This window comes from Nicotiana attenuata, chromosome 11 (assembly GCF_001879085.1).
Source record: "Nicotiana attenuata strain UT chromosome 11, NIATTr2, whole genome shotgun sequence".
NCBI lineage: Eukaryota > Viridiplantae > Streptophyta > Magnoliopsida > Solanales > Solanaceae > Nicotiana > Nicotiana attenuata.
In genome coordinates this window covers 55,363,383-55,380,327 of record NC_031999.1, presented here as the reverse complement: position 1 = coordinate 55,380,327, position 16,945 = coordinate 55,363,383, and the positions used below count along the sequence as shown (strand labels likewise).

The 16,945-nt window shown below is 36.8% G+C and overlaps 3 protein-coding genes across 3 annotated transcripts; 2 read left to right on the top strand and 1 right to left on the bottom strand.

Moving 5' to 3' along the window:
• LOC109234579 (probable indole-3-acetic acid-amido synthetase GH3.1) lies at positions 307–2,827 on the top strand. Its single transcript, XM_019400627.1, has 3 exons — positions 307–738; positions 989–1,090; positions 1,211–2,827. The coding sequence occupies exons 1-3, from the start codon at positions 419–421 to the stop codon at positions 2,574–2,576; spliced, it is 1,788 nt and encodes a 595-aa protein (XP_019256172.1). The 5' UTR covers positions 307–418; the 3' UTR covers positions 2,577–2,827.
• Positions 9,783–14,407, top strand: LOC109234578. The gene is made up of 6 exons (XM_019400626.1): positions 9,783–10,055; positions 10,912–11,117; positions 11,885–12,158; positions 12,719–12,826; positions 13,541–13,785; positions 13,926–14,407. Exons 1-6 carry the CDS (start codon positions 9,864–9,866, stop codon positions 14,020–14,022), a joined length of 1,122 nt encoding a protein of 373 aa, XP_019256171.1. The 5' UTR covers positions 9,783–9,863; the 3' UTR covers positions 14,023–14,407.
• LOC109235078 (peamaclein-like) lies at positions 15,613–16,739 on the bottom strand. Its single transcript, XM_019401075.1, has 2 exons — positions 16,546–16,739; positions 15,613–15,994 (listed from the first exon to the last, which is right to left on the bottom strand). Exons 1-2 carry the CDS (start codon positions 16,628–16,630, stop codon positions 15,810–15,812), a joined length of 270 nt encoding a protein of 89 aa, XP_019256620.1. The 5' UTR covers positions 16,631–16,739; the 3' UTR covers positions 15,613–15,809.

The window sequence follows — 16,945 nt, the reverse complement described above, 5'->3', positions numbered from 1 at the left end:
CAGTCCAAAACCAAACCCCCACCCCCCTATAGCTGTACCCCAGCTGAGGTGGCTATTGCTAGGGCCCACTTGCACCCCTAAATGAGGGGTTATGTAGACGTGCTTGGGCCCCACATTGTCCCCTCTTTCACCAAACACGTAGATATTACAAAATTGTCCACGGCCCCTCCGTCGACTTCCTTCCAACCTTCCAACCTTCTTTTTGTCTTTGCCGCCCTTTTGGGTCCCACTATGACATGGCACGTGACGTGTCAGCCCCACTCTTCCTCTCCTCCTATTTAAGCACCCTCTTACTCCATATTTCGCACCACCATTTCCCTTCCGCCTTCTAATTCCATACAAACTCAAGTAATTTACAAACTCTTTCTCTTTTCTCTCAACAGTCAATATTTTATAAGCTTTGATAAATTACCTAAATATGGCTGTTGATTCGGTACTATCATCACCATTGGGTCCTCCTGCATGTGAGAAAGACGCAAAGGCACTTCAATTCATCGAAGAGATGACTAGAAATGCTGATGCCGTCCAAGAAAGAGTCTTGAATGAGATTTTGACTCGAAACTCACAAACTGAGTACCTTAAGCGCTTTAAACTTGATGGCGTCAGTGACCGTGAAACCTTTAAAACCAAAATTCCGGTTGTAACTTACGAAGATCTTCAGCCCGAGATCCAACGGATTGCTAACGGCGACCGTTCTCCTATCCTATCAGCTCATCCCATCTCTGAATTCCTCACTAGGTAAGCCGTTAGCATAACATATTATTATATCTATTCAATTGTACGTGACACTATTATTATTTGAAGAGTAAAAAAAAATTCTTTAATATTTTTTTGAGTATTGTAATTTATTACTTATTGTGTAGTTTATACTTAATTGTATAAAATGGAACGGAGGAGTACCTAGTTTGCTAGCTCTTTTTAATTACTAGATGCAAGCCTTTAATTGTTATACCTAAGTTATTGATATATTTTTTTTTTATGTTAACAGCTCTGGAACGTCAGCTGGCGAAAGGAAACTTATGCCAACAATTAAAGAAGAGTTGGATCGTCGCCAGCTACTTTACAGTCTTCTTATGCCTGTTATGAACCTGTAAGTATACACAAATTAAATATGCAAAACCAACTATAGTTACGTTACCTATTTTGGTATTCGAATTATTTGGCGAATTAAAAAAAGCATCTTTCTTACGAAGCTTCATTAATGTGACAGGTACGTACCTGGGTTAGACAAAGGCAAAGGACTATACTTTTTATTTATCAAGTCCGAGACGAAAACGCCGGGTGGGCTATTAGCAAGACCAGTACTCACAAGCTATTACAAAAGTGAACATTTCAAAAGAAGACCTCATGATCCGTACAATGTTTACACCAGCCCAAATGAGGCCATCCTTTGTGCAGACTCCTTTCAGAGTATGTACACTCAAATGCTCTGCGGTCTCTACGAGCGCGAGCAAGTTCTTCGCCTTGGTGCGGTCTTTGCCTCGGGCCTCGTCCGAGCCATTCGGTTCTTGCAACTCCATTGGCCACAACTCGCTCATGACATTCGAACCGGGACTCTGAACCACGAAATTACCGACCCCTCAATTTGTGAACGCATGGGTCTGGTTATGAGACCAAATTCAAAGCTAGCCGATTTTATTGCCGATGAATGTTCTAAGGAAAATTGGGAAGGAATTATCACGAGAATTTGGCCCAAGACAAAGTACCTTGACGTAATTGTCACGGGTGCTATGGCTCAATATATTCCTACTCTGGATTATTACAGTGGTGGATTACCAAAGGCGTGTACTATGTACGCAGCTTCCGAGTGTTACTTTGGACTCAATTTAAATCCAATGTGTAAACCCTCGGAAGTTTCGTACACTATTATGCCAAACATGGGTTATTTTGAATTCTTACCACATGATCCTAACTCATCTCGTGACTCAATTCGTAATCTTGTTGACCTTGTTGACGTTAAAGTTGGAAAAGAGTATGAACTCGTCATCACGACCTATGCGGGATTATACCGTTACAGAGTCGGTGATATACTTCGTGTCACTGGGTTTCATAACTCAGCGCCACAGTTCCATTTCGTGAGGAGGAAAAATGTTCTATTGAGCATTGATTCGGACAAGACGGACGAGGCCGAATTACAGAGAGCAGTGGAAAATGCTTCAAAACTTCTTAAGGAATTCAACACTAGCGTGGTGGAGTACACAAGTTATGCAGATACGAAAACAATTCCCGGTCATTACGTGATTTATTGGGAGTTATTAATGAAGGATTTAAACAATTCTCCTAGTGATGAAGTATTGAACAAGTGTTGTTTGGCCATGGAAGAGTCACTAAACACAGTGTACAGACAAGGCCGAGTTGCTTGCAATTCAATTGGTCCATTGGAAATTAGAGTGGTGAAAAATGGCACATTTGAAGAATTAATGGATTATGCAATTTCAAGGGGTGCTTCAATTAACCAATATAAGGTGCCAAGATGTGTTAGTTTTGCACCTATTTTGGAACTTCTTGACTCAAGAGTAATGTCAAGACACTTTAGCCCATCGTTGCCTCAATGGACACCTGAACGGCGTCGTTGAGGAGAGAACTGTTTATTAATTACACATGCATGACTGACATGGGAGAGTCAATGAAGGATTCCCTAAACCTTTTTTTTTTTTTTTTTGTCTTTTGTTTTTAATTTTCTTGTCTTACTTTGTGACTAGAACGGTCCTGATTGTAACTAGACATGGACGTTTGGCAGAATTAGGTTTGTACGTTATGGCTCAATTAACTTGTGAAAATGATGTAATATCCCAAGCTTGTTAAATGAGCTGTTTCTTCCGTCCAAGTTTTAACTCATCTACGTCAGGAAGGATTGAAATACTCCGAATAATAATTTAGGCACAAGCAACAAATTTAACAAAGATTATATAGCAGCAATTTATTAAATTAGGGAGAGAACTTGGTAGGAGGCTTTTTCACAACTCATAAACTCTTCAATCTCTCTGCATCGTAACTACCTCTCCACAATAGAAAATATGTAATAGCACCCCTATTTATAATACTACAAAACCAAATTTGACTAGAATCTAGAAAACCTATTCCTACATGATTTTGGTTGTGAATCCTAATTAGACATAAATTAAATAAACTAGTAAATACCAAATCCTAGACGACGTAGGAATACTAATTAATCTTGGTTTAATTTCCAACACAACAGACTATTTTTTACTTACTTTAAACAAATACATGATTCAAAGTAAGAGGGTCTATAAATATATTCTTTTGGCGAATTCGGAGGCTATGTAATTTAAGAATTATAGAAAGAAATCATAAATCACAGTTTTTATCGTTAAAAACATTTCATACATATTCCAGATAATTTTTAAGTTATATACACTAGCATTTTAAATAATTTTTACAGTATTAGTGTACCTTAACCCGTTATAGCAAGCTATTTACATTCTTTTTAAGATTATTAGATCATGTTTCTTATAAATTTTTACATATAGTGTTATTGCACGTAACTTAATCGATGACTTAAATATATATTATGTTGTGTTGAAGCGTAGAAGTAAAACTCTTTCAAATAAATGCGGGCAAAAAAAAAAAAGGTGGTTTGTTTACCAAATATTGATAATGGCACACAAAAGAAAACGAGAGGGATTATTTAGCTCCATGTTTTAAAATATTATCTGTTCAAGATGAACATGACCCGTCCACGGAAAGTGGAAGGTCTTTATCACTATCTGCAGAAGTTCGTCATTTTTTAGTTGAATTATTGAACTCTATTTTACAAGTATCTGTTATACATATAATTCAAGTCTAGATCTGTCTAGCCTTAGATACTCTTGCCAGGCTTTTAGGAATCTAACGTTTTAATAAGTTGCAGTTTTGGCTTTTCAATATGCGAAGTTGAGTCTTTTTTTCTCTATTATTTTTGGTCTTTTGAGCTTAATTGCCTCTGAGTAATATGTTTAATGGAGTTGAGAAAAAGGAAACATTTCTTAAAATTCTGCTGTCTGCAGCCTGTTTGGCCCGAGACAGAAATTCATGGATGAAAAATTATTAGTTAGTTTATGGTCGGCAATTTAACATGGTTTGCCAACTTAGAGCAATAAATGAGAAAACATAAAAAATGGAACGATGAATAAACTTCAATTGATCTGTATAGTATAAACTATAACCTTACAAACTAGTCTGTTAAGTTTTTAAAGGTGGACATATTAATCCTTCATGCCTTGATTAGTGTAAGTGCCTATAGTTTCTCTTTCTCATAAAATTTTTAGTTCATCTTTATTTGCTGGATATAAATTAAAGACATTAGAATTAAGTAGAACGATCAGAAGTCATTAAATTTAAGAAATGACTTCTAATAAAAAAGAAGAAAACAAGATTATCCGATAATACAAAAGAACAACAACATACCCAATATTATCCCACACCGTGGGGTCTGTGGAAGGTAGTGTGTACGCAGACCTTACCCCTGTATAGGTCAAAATCTAATCAAAGGAATTCTGTTTAAGGAAAGACCACCATGATCTCAACCAAGCCGAAGTTACGTACAGGAAGATCCATATCAGCGAACGACTCAGCTACAGCCGAGGTTGAGGTCGAGCACACAGTTCGACCCGAACGGCTAGTTCGACACTTACATTTCAAGGGAATATTCTAAAAAATATTCCAAGAACTTAGGTACTCCGGTTAAGGACTGCTAGGTAAGGGAAGTGTTTTGTATAAATATCAGAAGAGAAAATAGGAAAAGGGGCTCTGACGGAAACAGAGAGATACACGTACATCTCTCTGAAAGAGGGTAGGGTTTTTCTCCCCAAATTAACTCTTCGCCAAAAGGAGGATAAATCTCAAGATCTTGGCATTGTATCTGTATTTCAACTTTCTCGAATCTATGGTTGCCTATCTAGTTCAAGAATGGTGATTGTTTTTCCTTTGTGTACTTGTCATTATCATTTGATATTATTGAAGCCATCTTCCTTTTCTTATATTATTGAATCATTCGAGACCGTAATCGAACTTTACGTCCAACCATACTTGTTTATTCTTGTCTTCCATCTCAGATTTAGAGTAAATTATCTCTAGCTAGAATTCATCCCATATCTATCTATTAAATTGATTCAACAAAAAGGACTTAAAATTTTTTGGTCAAACAACCCCTACCTTGTGAGGATAGAGTGGCTGTTTCCAATAGACCCTTTGCTCAGGATAGCATAAGCACCACATTAATGAAAATATAGACAAGAAGGGACAGTACCAAAAAGCCATATAAAAGCAAAATAAAAACAACAAGACAATAAGGTGATCAACAATGAAAGAAAACAACGGTTAGTCATAAAAACCTAGTGAGACAGCGTGCCAATACTACTGTTATGAACACTCTAGACTACCTACTCTACTACCCTAATCCTCGACCTCCATACCTTCTTATCAAGGGTTATGTCCTCGGTCAGCTGAAGTACAAAGAACATAACAAAAAATGTATAGGGAAAACACAAGAAGAACTGTGGCAAATTTGGTAAGAGTACGTAATTCAACGAGATAGATTTATATTCTTTTAATTAACGTATGACGAGTATTATTCTGCTATATTTTAGACTATTATATATTCGTAATGAACTGAAGAGCACGGCCCATCCATATGGAAAGTGACACGAAAACTTCATAATTTTCTGTTGCATTATTGAACTCTGGTGTATACCAGTAAACTATAATTTGAATATGCTTATCCTAATTAGATATTTTTGCCATACTTTTAGGTCTCTATAATTTTTTGAATATCGGTTTTCCTTTAAATATTAGAAAGTTCATCAGTCCTTTTCTCTATATTTTTAAGGCTTTTCTGGTTTTAATTGCCTATAATGATTGCTTTCTAAAGGACTCGAAAAAACAAAATGAGTTTCAAAATTCTTCTGTCTGTGGCCTGCTTATTGACCTGAGACAGGAATTCAATGGGAAATTTATGGAATTTATAAAAAGAAAATCGTTTAGTTTGGTCAACTGTCTAATATGGTTTGCCAACTCAGAGCAATTAATTTTGAAACATAAAATAAGGTTAGGGCCATGCTGATTATACATTTATTAATTGGAGCCATGCTATAAGAAATTCATTGTCAGAAATCTAAATTTCTTTAACCATTCAGCAGCCCAATGAAGCATAGCCAGATGGAACTTCCTTGTACAATTACCTTTGAGTCCTTAACTTGTGAGCATAGTTACACTTGTGTCCAAAAAACTTAGGATTCATATTTCAGTTATGAACTCGCTTGAGACTCACAACTGTGAAGTATTCAAATTATATAAACCAGGCATGTGAAGTTTTAAAATCGGACATATTAATCCGTGATGCCTAGAGGAATGTGGATTCAAAATTTCAATTTAGACCCTGTCACTACCCAAGTTCTCCCTCCGTAAACTGTCGTTACGGCACTAGTCTCTACGACTAGGTAAGCCTATCATTTGCGGAAAAGGAACGAAAACATAAAAGCTATCAACTAACAGGTAAATTTAAAAAATGAGATGCCGCTCGGCATATACAATAATCACTCTCGAAAAGTACATAAACTCTTTCACAACCCGGAATATCATAAATCACAAGCTAAAGAAAGAAACATTATTCCCATACTTCAGAGTCTAATAAAAGAAGAAAATACAAGAAGTGTTTGACTTGGGGTGGAATAGAAAGGGACTTCGAGGTCTGCAGACACGCCAGATATACCTTGAAGTCTCTACAGCTGGCTCGCCTCATTGGTAATATGGTTGATAAGCGGTACCTAGATCTGCACACGAAAAACATGTGTAGGAAAGGGCATGAGTACACCACAACAGTACCCAGTAAGTGCCAAGCCTAGCCTCGGTCGAGTAGTGACGAGATCAGGTCAGGGCCCTACTGATTTAAATATAATGAAATAAGCTAGAAAGAAATAGTACAATGAAATAAATACGGAAATCTAAGAGGAATAGAATTCAATAAAAGCCAATAGCTCAGAACACAGTAATAGCAACAGGGGATCCCCAGGATACCGTCTCGTAGTACCAAACGTAAATGTGCAGGGGGATCTCCCGGGATACCTTTCCGTAGTCCCAAAGTAAATATGCAGTGGTGGGGGGATCTCGCGGAATACCGTTCCGTAGTCCCAAAGTAAATATGCATTACAGGGGAATCTCTCGGAATACAGTTCCGTAGTCCTAAAGTAAATATGCAACTCTACAAATATAAATAATAGTCACAGCAAGAAAATCTATAGTTTGAATTAAGTTCAAATCAAGAAAACCAGGTAATTTCACTAGCACATGTTGCACAGAGTTCAAATAGGCAGTTAATACACGTAGGCATGCTTCTCTAATCTAAACAGGATAGTACATATGCTAATGTAATTCAAACAAGGAGAAAAACAGGTTATGACCTAGTGAAAATGGAGTTTACAACAAATAGCCAGTGTACGTACTCGTCACCTCATGTACACGGCGCTCATATATCAAACAGTACCAAATCTTAAGGGGAGTTCCCCCACACAATGTTAGGCAAGCCACTTACCTCGAACCAAGCTTAAATCACTCCGTAATAATGCTCTTTCCCACGATTATCCGGCTCCGGATGGCCAAATCTAGCCAAAACCAATTACATAACATAAATATAGCTACAAGAAACTAATCTAGCTAACGAAATCAAAGCTAAGGCAAGAAAATAGAAAAACGTCCAAAAAGCCTCTCCGGGCCCACGTCTCATAATCGGGTAAAAGTCACAAATTATGAACACCCATTCACTCATGAGTTCACTCGTACCAAAATTATCCAAATGTAATGTCAAAATCCCACTCAAAACTCAGGAATTCGATTGAGGAACTTTTCTCCCATTTCCCAACTTTCTCACTCAAATTCCTTAATTAAATGAAGAAAACAACAATAGATTAATGAAATATAACCAAGTTCGAGTTAGGATTCGTTACCCCAAAGCTCTCTTTGAAAATCCCTTGAAATTTCTCCTCAATCCGAGCTCTCTAGGTCCAAAAATGGAGAATGAAATCAAACCCTTGCATTTAGCTCTTTTCTGCCCAGTCAAACCGCATATACAGACCTCTCTTCGCACCTGCGGCACCGCACCTGCGGAAATTCCATTGCAGGTGCGGAAATCACTTAAGTTCTCAAGTCCCGCTTCTGCGAGCAATGGGCCGCACCTGTGCGACCGCTCTTGCGAAATCTCTTCCGCTCATGCGGTCCTTCACCGCATCTGCGGTTCCGTCCATGCATCTGCAGGCATCGCAGATGCGAAAATAACCTCGCACCTGCAATCTCAGCCTAGGCTGCCAAATTCCACTTCTGCACTCCAAGTCCCGCTTCTATGGGCTCGCACCTGCGGTGACCTCTCAGCAGGTGCGATTACAACATCCCCAGAAAATCTTCAGCAGTGGCCTAAGTCCAATTTTCACCCGCTGAGCATCCGAAACACACACGAGGTCCCCGGAGCCTCAATCAAACATACCAACTAATTCTAAAACACCATACGAACTTAGTCGAGCACTCAAATCACATCAAACAACGTTAACAACACAAGTCATCCTCTGATTCAAACTTAAAGAACTTGAAACTTCCAAATTCGACAACTGATGCCGAAACCAACCAAACGAAGTCCGATTGACCCCAAATTTTGCATACAAGTCATATTCAACACTACGGACCTACTCCAATTTCCAGAATCGGATTCCGACACCGATATAAAAAATTTCACTACCGGCCCAAAACTCCAAAAAATTCTAATTTCGCCATTTCAAGCCTAAATGAGCTACGGACCTCAAAAGCATAATCCAGACACGCCCCTAAGCCCAAAATCACCCAACGGAGCTAACAGAATCGATGGAACTCTATTCCGGAGCCGTCTTCACAGTGTTCCGACTACGATCCAAATCTTAAGACTTAAGCTTCCATTTAGGGACTAAGTGCCCCAAAATACTTCAAAAACCAAAACGAAACCTCCCGGCAATTCAAAATAGCAGAAATAGATACGGAAAAAGCAGTTAATAGGGGATCGTGACTCTAAATCTCAAAACGACCGTCCGGGTCGTTACAGACCCATGCAGATTTTAGTAATCGTCTATCGTTATTTTTATTGCATTAACCTACACCATCTAATCTAAGATAAATCGTATATTGATAGTGCTTTCTTAACCGGTTTTTTCACCGAATTATTCGATAAGAAAGAGATTGAGTTTACCTGATCTCTTATATGATTTTTGTCAATTTGTATATTGCTTGGATTCCAATAAGTGAAATTTGAGCTTCTACTCCTAGAAATATCGATATAATTTTAGTCCTTGAGATTTTTTTCTAAGCACATTCAACCTTCACTATTATTTAAAATGTGCACTTTTGATCCATCATCTTGTGAGTCCTTACAAATGTAACAAACTCTTAACCATTACATCATTTAATTATCATTTGTTTGCACTGATATTCTATATTTGAGGGTAAAAGTTTTCTAGCAATAGACTAAATAAAGGGATCAAAGACACATATTTTAATTAATTAAAGATTAAATATACCTAGTCATATATACTAGAGATCAAAATTAGAATTTATCAATAATTGAGGGATCAAATATTTTTATTATCCTACAAATAAATGCATACCAAAAATACTCACACAAGGATTATCGAATCCAGTAAGGAGTCAGGACCCTGTCTTAGTTAAAAGTGGGCTTAATCGAGTACTTCCAACCCAAAACACTGGGCTGGGCTCTGGCCCATTAGAGCGCGTCCTCCACACGTTTAGATCCTTATGATACATGTACAGTGTGCAAATAAGGTAGTCCCTTTTGCCGGGTCGGATCAGAAAGAGGGGAGAGAAGAAGAAGAAGGAGACAGTAGTGGTTGTCAATGGCAACCTTCTCCTTCTCCCTCTCCACTTCTCCTCTTCCTCTCAAGCGCCTCTCTTTTTCATCATTACCAACTTTTCGTTCCATCAAAATTCCTAATAAATCTTCTACCTTACGAACTGCTTCAATTTTTGCTTCTTCAGCATCTTCCTTTGAGGGTTTCAGTGCCAGCAATCAGAATTCTCGATCCAAGGTTAGCTGTGATACCTAATTTGCATATTCTAATCTGTTTTTGTTAATTTGGTTTAATATGTATGCTACAGTTTCATAGTAGTTTGGGGTACTGTTTTTCCGCTAAACGTAAATTAACTTGCCTTATCTGTTTCTATATATGGGAAGTAATTGCCAATTTATGTTAATTAGATTTTGATTTGTGCACATAAGGCACTGAGTGGAGAGCTTGGATAATTATACACACACACATTGATTTTTTTATTTTATTTTAAGTACATGTTTATATGTTAGAGTTGCATTTGTTGTCTTTAAATTCGGGACACACTGTGATCGGCTGGGAGATGAGTATTATGTAAAGAGACAAAATAATTTGGCTTTAGAGTTTTAATCATTCCAAAGATGTAGTATTGATGCTTACGAGAGCTGATCCTTGGATTGATTCGGGGATGCGTATGATCTTCTATGCTGTAACTTATTATGGGAATGAAATTGTTTGGTAATATTCGAGGTCACTAACTACAGAGGTTTGACATTGTTCTTAAAACATGGAAGGATACTTATATTATCATATTGGCATATATATTGCATATTGATTTGAGTTGCATTTATGTTCTTTTAGTCCATTACTTGATGTACTGCAAAATCTTTGAGGTTTTATTTATATCTATAGAAAAACAAGTATTCTTGTTATTGAGACTTGAGTTAAAAATATGATTTGTTCGCTGTCACTTTTGTATGTTGTGCAAGTGATGGTTATTCATTCACAAATAAACAACCTTGTGAATAGTCCCATAGGAAATATTAGCATAATGATGAACTTGATTAAAGATTTGCTCCTTTCTTACCCTTTTTTGCTTCTTTTTTTTTCTTTCCAGAAATCAGTCCTCTCAAATTTGATTCAAGAGATAGAGCCTTTGGACGTCAGCCTTATTCAAAAAGATGTACCGCCCACAACCATTGATGCAATGAAAAGAACTATATCAGGCATGTTGGGCTTGCTTCCATCTGACCAGTTTCAAGTTCTAATTGAAGCTTTGTGGGAACCAATCTCCAAGCTTTTGATCTCGTCAATGATGACTGGGTATGCTTTATCTTTTACATGAGCTCCTCATGCCCACAACCTCATCATGCTTATGCTTAGCAGGATTTAGTTTTAGAGATCAAAAGAAAGGTAGAGGGAAGACGTTTTTTGGTCCTTGAGTCTTAGATAGGCATAAAAGTAATGTACAGGAGCTATGTGCTTTTTGTACTCATTTACACCCCCTGGATGCCTATTGAATACCTTGATCTACGCCTTGGACAATTATCATATGCCACCAACTTTTATATATTGGAAAATGGTCTAGAAAATGATTTTACTTGGTAAAACATTTCTTCAGAAGATATTTTCCATGTAAAACATTCTCCTCCATACCTTTTTTTTTTTTTTTGATGAAGACATTCTCCTCCATACCTATCCCACTATAAATTGAAAAAGAAAGCCTGGCTGGACTAGAATACATATAGAATATTTCACTAGTTACTATCAAGAAAATCTCAAAAGATGAACAGAAAGAAATGAGCGAAGGGATGAAATATTTCTAAATATGGCTGGCATTTGCATCAAATTCTCATTGTTTTTCAGTGTTCACTCTCTGGTTGACTTTAATACAAAACCTGAAAGAATAATGGGAGTATGATGTTTTTAATTTCATTGAGACAGGGGAAGGGGAGTAGCGAGAGATCGAAGATATGAACTATTTTTACAAAATTCTGGCAAAAAGGAGCTTAAATTCTTCTGTTGCTCATTCTACTTGATGCTTGTATTTGAAGGTGTAGCATAAAGTGCACTCCATTGTAATATTGCAGGTATACACTACGAAATGCCGAGTACAGGCTTTGTCTTGAAAAGAACCTTGAAATATACGATAGAAATATTGATAGACAAAAGCATGTAGATTCCAAAGTTGGAGATGAGACCTTGCTGAATGAAAATGTTTCGAGCCGAAACTCGGAACATAACCGACCAACATCAGAAGAAAAGAGTGAACTTTCACCTGATATTCCAGACGTTGGTAAAATGACGCCTGAAGCTCAGCAATACATATTAGACCTACAGACTCGCCTAGCATCTTACAAAAAGGTAGATTTAGCACTGCAGTGTATACACCTTATATCAGCAGTACATATTAGACCTACAGTCCCCTTTAATTGTAGGATGTACCTTTTATTAAAAGACTTAGCAGTTCAAGACTTTTTTCTATATAACATATTGGACCTAGAGTCTCACCTGGCATTTTAAAGAAAAAGGGGAATTAGCATTTCGATACTCTTTCGTAATTTTTGTTTTTTACTTGTTGGGTGGTTTGGATTTCCTATCTTCAGAGTATTTGATTATTAGCTTGCATGAATATGGTCTGTGATACTGATAAAGTACAAGTGAGAAGAATAATTCATTTGTACTGCTGACTTGCCTACTACAGTTCTACAGCTTCCCCAATACCAATTCACCTTTGTGGAGGTTTTAATTTGGCATTAGCGGAGGGGGAAGGGTTACTAAATGTTGTAGCTAATAGGATGTTTTGAGACGAACTACGTGCCATGTCCACTCAACTGCCATATTTGCTTTCTAGTTACTTTTGTATTTCTTGCTTCGTGTTGTCTGAACATTAAATTGACCTGTCTGTTTTTTGTGTATGGAAGGAACTCCGTGAAGTTAAGAGGAAAAGTGCAGCTCTTCAGATGCAACAATTTGTGGGTGAGGAAAAGAATGAGTTGTTGGATTACTTAAGATCATTGCAGCCGGAGAAGGTAAACGGCTCTCTTTCTGTATAACATGTCAACTGTCCTTTTCCTTAAGTTTCAAAGTGAAGAGGGCCGTTTAGGTTGAACTTTCTCTTTCTCCAAAAGAGACCATAGAATTACGGACAAAGTAGAGAATATACGTTGGGTATTAAAGTGAAATAACACCTATTCAAATTTTCTTTCCTACTCAGAGAAAGAACAAAGACTTGCACACCTCTTTTATTCATACCAAGAATAGAAAAAGATGCTTCTCTCCTTTATTTTTTGATATCCAAGAAATCCCCGAGGAACAGTGGCTCATGGTTCGAAACTTGGTGCATAATGGGCCTGCCCCTCTACCTTTTCCACTTAAAGTCAGTTTTTTTTTTCTGCGTTAGGGTTCCAACCCGTCAGCTAACCCACACATCACACAATGCACTCTTATCACTGGACCTCTCTCCCTCCTTTTCTTTTGCATAGTTTCATTATTGGGGTAGGGAGGATTTTCTTTGCTATGGTGTTAATTGATTTTGCTACCAAGTCAACCTTGAAGCTTGTTATCCCGTTAGTAGTAGTTGTGCGTAAACTTGACTTACTCTATAATTTTTGCTGTCTTAATATGCTCTCTAGCTTTTCATTCCTTTCAGAATTGGAAGTTGGGAAACTTTTATCTTCCTATATTCCTATCTTATTGTCTTCCCATTGTCTTTGCTTTGCTTACTGCCACATCAATGCGAGCAGGTTGCTGAGCTATCAGAACCAACATCCTTGGAAGTAAAGGAGACCATCCATTCAGTAGTCCATGGACTACTCGCAACTCTATCCCCTAGAATGCATTCTAAGGCCTCTGATTTATCAGATAATACCTCTGCGGGAACTGTAAATGTTGGAGCTGAAGATTCCATCGATCTTGTCGAGAACACATCTATTCACTTCCAGCCTCAGATATCATTGACTCGAGATTATTTGGCTCGTCTGTTGTTTTGGTGAGAATACTTTCTTAATTATTAGTCTTTCACAATATTCTGGAAGCCCTGGATTTCTGCCTTTGAGCTTAATGCTGAATTTCCTATTTGGTATTTAAAGACAGTTACTTCGGTTTTTTTTCCTTTGATAATTTCATCAGGTGCATGCTGCTGGGGCACTACCTTAGAGGTCTAGAATATCGAGTGGAGCTTACTGAACTGTTGTCCTTGCCATTTGAGCAAAAGTTCGAGCAATAAGCAAGTTGATTAACACTTGTTTTTAGCCATAAAGGCCGAGAAAGGTATCAATAAGCAAGTTGATGGAGCGTTCTTCTCTTGTTTGACTCTGGCCGAATCCACGAGGCGTATTAGCTTGCTTGACATTTATAAATGCTTAGAGCAGTGTATAGGCTGAAATATGTTTCTGCAAAGGGTAGCGGTTGTGTAATTATTTGATGGAACACTCGACAGATTTATTGTTGTCCGACTTCGATTTACAATGCTTGTCTGGAGACTGCTGATAAGCATGTAAAATATGTATTTGATGCATAAAGTATTTTAGAGCTTTGAACTAGTGCTAAGATTTTCAGGATATACTGTACATACTCATTTTATATAATTTGGAAGCGTAAACACTTTTCAATTTTTTTTTCCTTTTCTCCTTTCCAAAGGAGCATGTCGGGTGTTGCCAAAATAGTAAGTGGTTTTATTGGTGTAGTGGGAAAAATTCGGGGACCATATGTGAAATTAACGCACTTAGATGTCTGGACATAGGGGTGGTCATGGTTCGGTTTGGATCGGTTTTCCCCTAAAAAGAAACCAAATTAAGTAAGTTGGTTTTTCAAATATTAGAACTAAACCTAACCAATTAAGTCGGTTTTTTTTCGATTCGGTTTATGTTGGATTTTGTCGGTTTTTCGGGTTTTTCGGTTATTTGTCGGTTTTTTCTTAAATATAAGACATACATTACCAAACACATATTCCGGTGACCACATTTTCAATAATTTAAGGACTCAATTAAAAATATATTATTTTTAACACGAAATGGATCCTTACACTTAACAAAAGAAAACTACCAATCAAACTAGAATGAAAAGGTAAAGAACTATACTAAAAGTGCAAACTATTAACATTTACCATAAAATTTTTGAAACTTTGTATAAAAATATGCATATATATATATATATATATATATATATATATATATATATATATATATATATATATATATATATATATATATAGGTGTAATAGTAAATTTGAAATAGCTACTCCTATAGTGGGTTTGATTCGGTTTTTTCCGGTTTTTTCTTATTAAAACCAAAACCAAATCAAATTTGATCGGTTTTTAAAATTCAATACCAAACCAAACCAAAAAGTATCGGTTCTTTTGATCGGTTTGGTTTGGTTTTCGGATTTTTATGAACACCCCTATCTGGACATGCCTTCGTGATTTAATTGGATTAAATGGTATAATGATGGTATCTATGATGTTTAAAAACCTAAATCCACTTCCTTCTTCATTTTGTCTAATAGCAATCATCTTTTCCATTAAACTATTTAATAGAATATCAAGAAGATGAACATGTTATAGCATATTTTAACTGCATAACTGAATCTTGTTTTGACATTTTTGCTTGAAGTCATTCGTCGGGATTTCTTGATAGTTCTTTTAATTCTCCATGTTCTCTTTTCGGTCCAATTAATCTGTGGCATTTAATGAAATGTGTGGTAAAGAAATCATTCTCTTAGCTTTAAGTAAGGTATTTAGAATTATCCATTTCGGTTAAATCCTTCATTTGTAAGCTAGGTGCATTTGTTTCAAAACATTGGATGCAAGAAAATTGATTAGTAAAAAGAAAGAAATGGCAGGATTTAATATCATAATTTCTCAATTCCCACACAAGATTGGGTAACAGGTCCTAGACTAGAGGAGCTCACTTATTCTGAAAGTTTAACAGACACAAAAGAGTCTGTAACTCAAACCAAACACTAGTAAAAATAGTTATAGGTAGACAAGCAGGAGAAGAAATCTGGTTTTATTCTTAAGGACATTTAGGCTTTCCCTTGGAGTTTTTCATGTCCCTATAACAAGGGCACTGATGCTTGTTGCCATAAGTCCCACTAGGAACACATTTGCACTTTGCACAGCACAACTCGCAGTATTTCACACATCGATCCTTCACTCCTGCCTTGGAACACCGAGCCTTGCATTTGTGCGCACAATACACTGCACCATGTAAATTGAGTTTAACTTCTATAAACTGACCATATAAAAGTATTTTTCACTATTAGGTAGGGGCGAAGTCACAGTGTTTGGTCGTGGGTTGTCAAACCCAGTAGCTTTTGTTCTAACCCTATATTTTTATTAAAAAATTCAATGATTATAATCCCGGACCCATAAGGTTTAAATCCTAGCTCCGCCTCTACTATTAGGTCACTTGAAAGATAATTACATGTAATTATCTATATAAGTAAGATTATATACATTCTTTACACAATATATATAATTTACATCCTTGCAAATTTCATGCAGTCAGTTAGATGTTTTGCTAGAGAAAAAGGTTTAGTGCAACGACGAATGTTGTCCTGTGACAAGAAGGTCATAGTTCAAATTGTGCAAACAACATCTTAAAGAAACACAAGATAAGGTTATGTAAAAGTAAACTGAACATTGTTTGGATTACGTGCATAGCGAGAACTTGGTGCATTGTATTTGAATGCAATTTTCTATTTAGCAGTTTTGCTAGAATGAATGGAACCGGTGTTAAGCTAATTTACCAGATTTGGCCGTTGCAGTTTCAAGAAAGGAGGATGTCAAAAGAAGAGCAAACACCAAGACAAAAGCTACGAAAACCCTCTTCATTTTGGCTTTCAACTCTCTTCACTTCTCGTACAGAATTTGGCAGAGAAGAAATGTTTCTCAGGAAACTGAGAACTTTAGTTTAAGCAATAGTAGAAAGACACAACATGGGTATTTGTAGCCCCGTTACAAGAGAGCAGTCTGGGACTGTTTTGTTTTTATCTCAATTTATTTTTCTGTTTTATATTCCTTAACAATGGCTCATATAAGTAAAATGGGAAACATGGGCCATCAATGGCGTAATCTAGCGCAAACGGTGTTAGTTTATTACTCCCCCGGTCCATAATAAGTGATTAATTTGCTTTTTTATTTTGGTCC

Coding starts and splice junctions, on each gene's coding strand:
- LOC109234579 (XM_019400627.1), top strand. CDS start 419: ATGGCTGTTGATTCGGTACTATCATCACCATTGGGTCCTCCTGCATGT. Junction 739..988: donor ATCTCTGAATTCCTCACTAG/GTAAGCCGTTAG, acceptor TTATGTTAACAG/CTCTGGAACGTCAGCTGGCG. Junction 1,091..1,210: donor CTTATGCCTGTTATGAACCT/GTAAGTATACAC, acceptor TTAATGTGACAG/GTACGTACCTGGGTTAGACA.
- LOC109234578 (XM_019400626.1), top strand. CDS start 9,864: ATGGCAACCTTCTCCTTCTCCCTCTCCACTTCTCCTCTTCCTCTCAAG. Junction 10,056..10,911: donor ATCAGAATTCTCGATCCAAG/GTTAGCTGTGAT, acceptor TTTTCTTTCCAG/AAATCAGTCCTCTCAAATTT. Junction 12,827..13,540: donor GATCATTGCAGCCGGAGAAG/GTAAACGGCTCT, acceptor CAATGCGAGCAG/GTTGCTGAGCTATCAGAACC.
- LOC109235078 (XM_019401075.1), bottom strand. CDS start 16,630: ATGAAGAGGGTTTTCGTAGCTTTTGTCTTGGTGTTTGCTCTTCTTTTG. Junction 15,995..16,545: donor AACTGCAACGGCCAAATCTG/GTAAATTAGCTT, acceptor TACATGGTGCAG/TGTATTGTGCGCACAAATGC.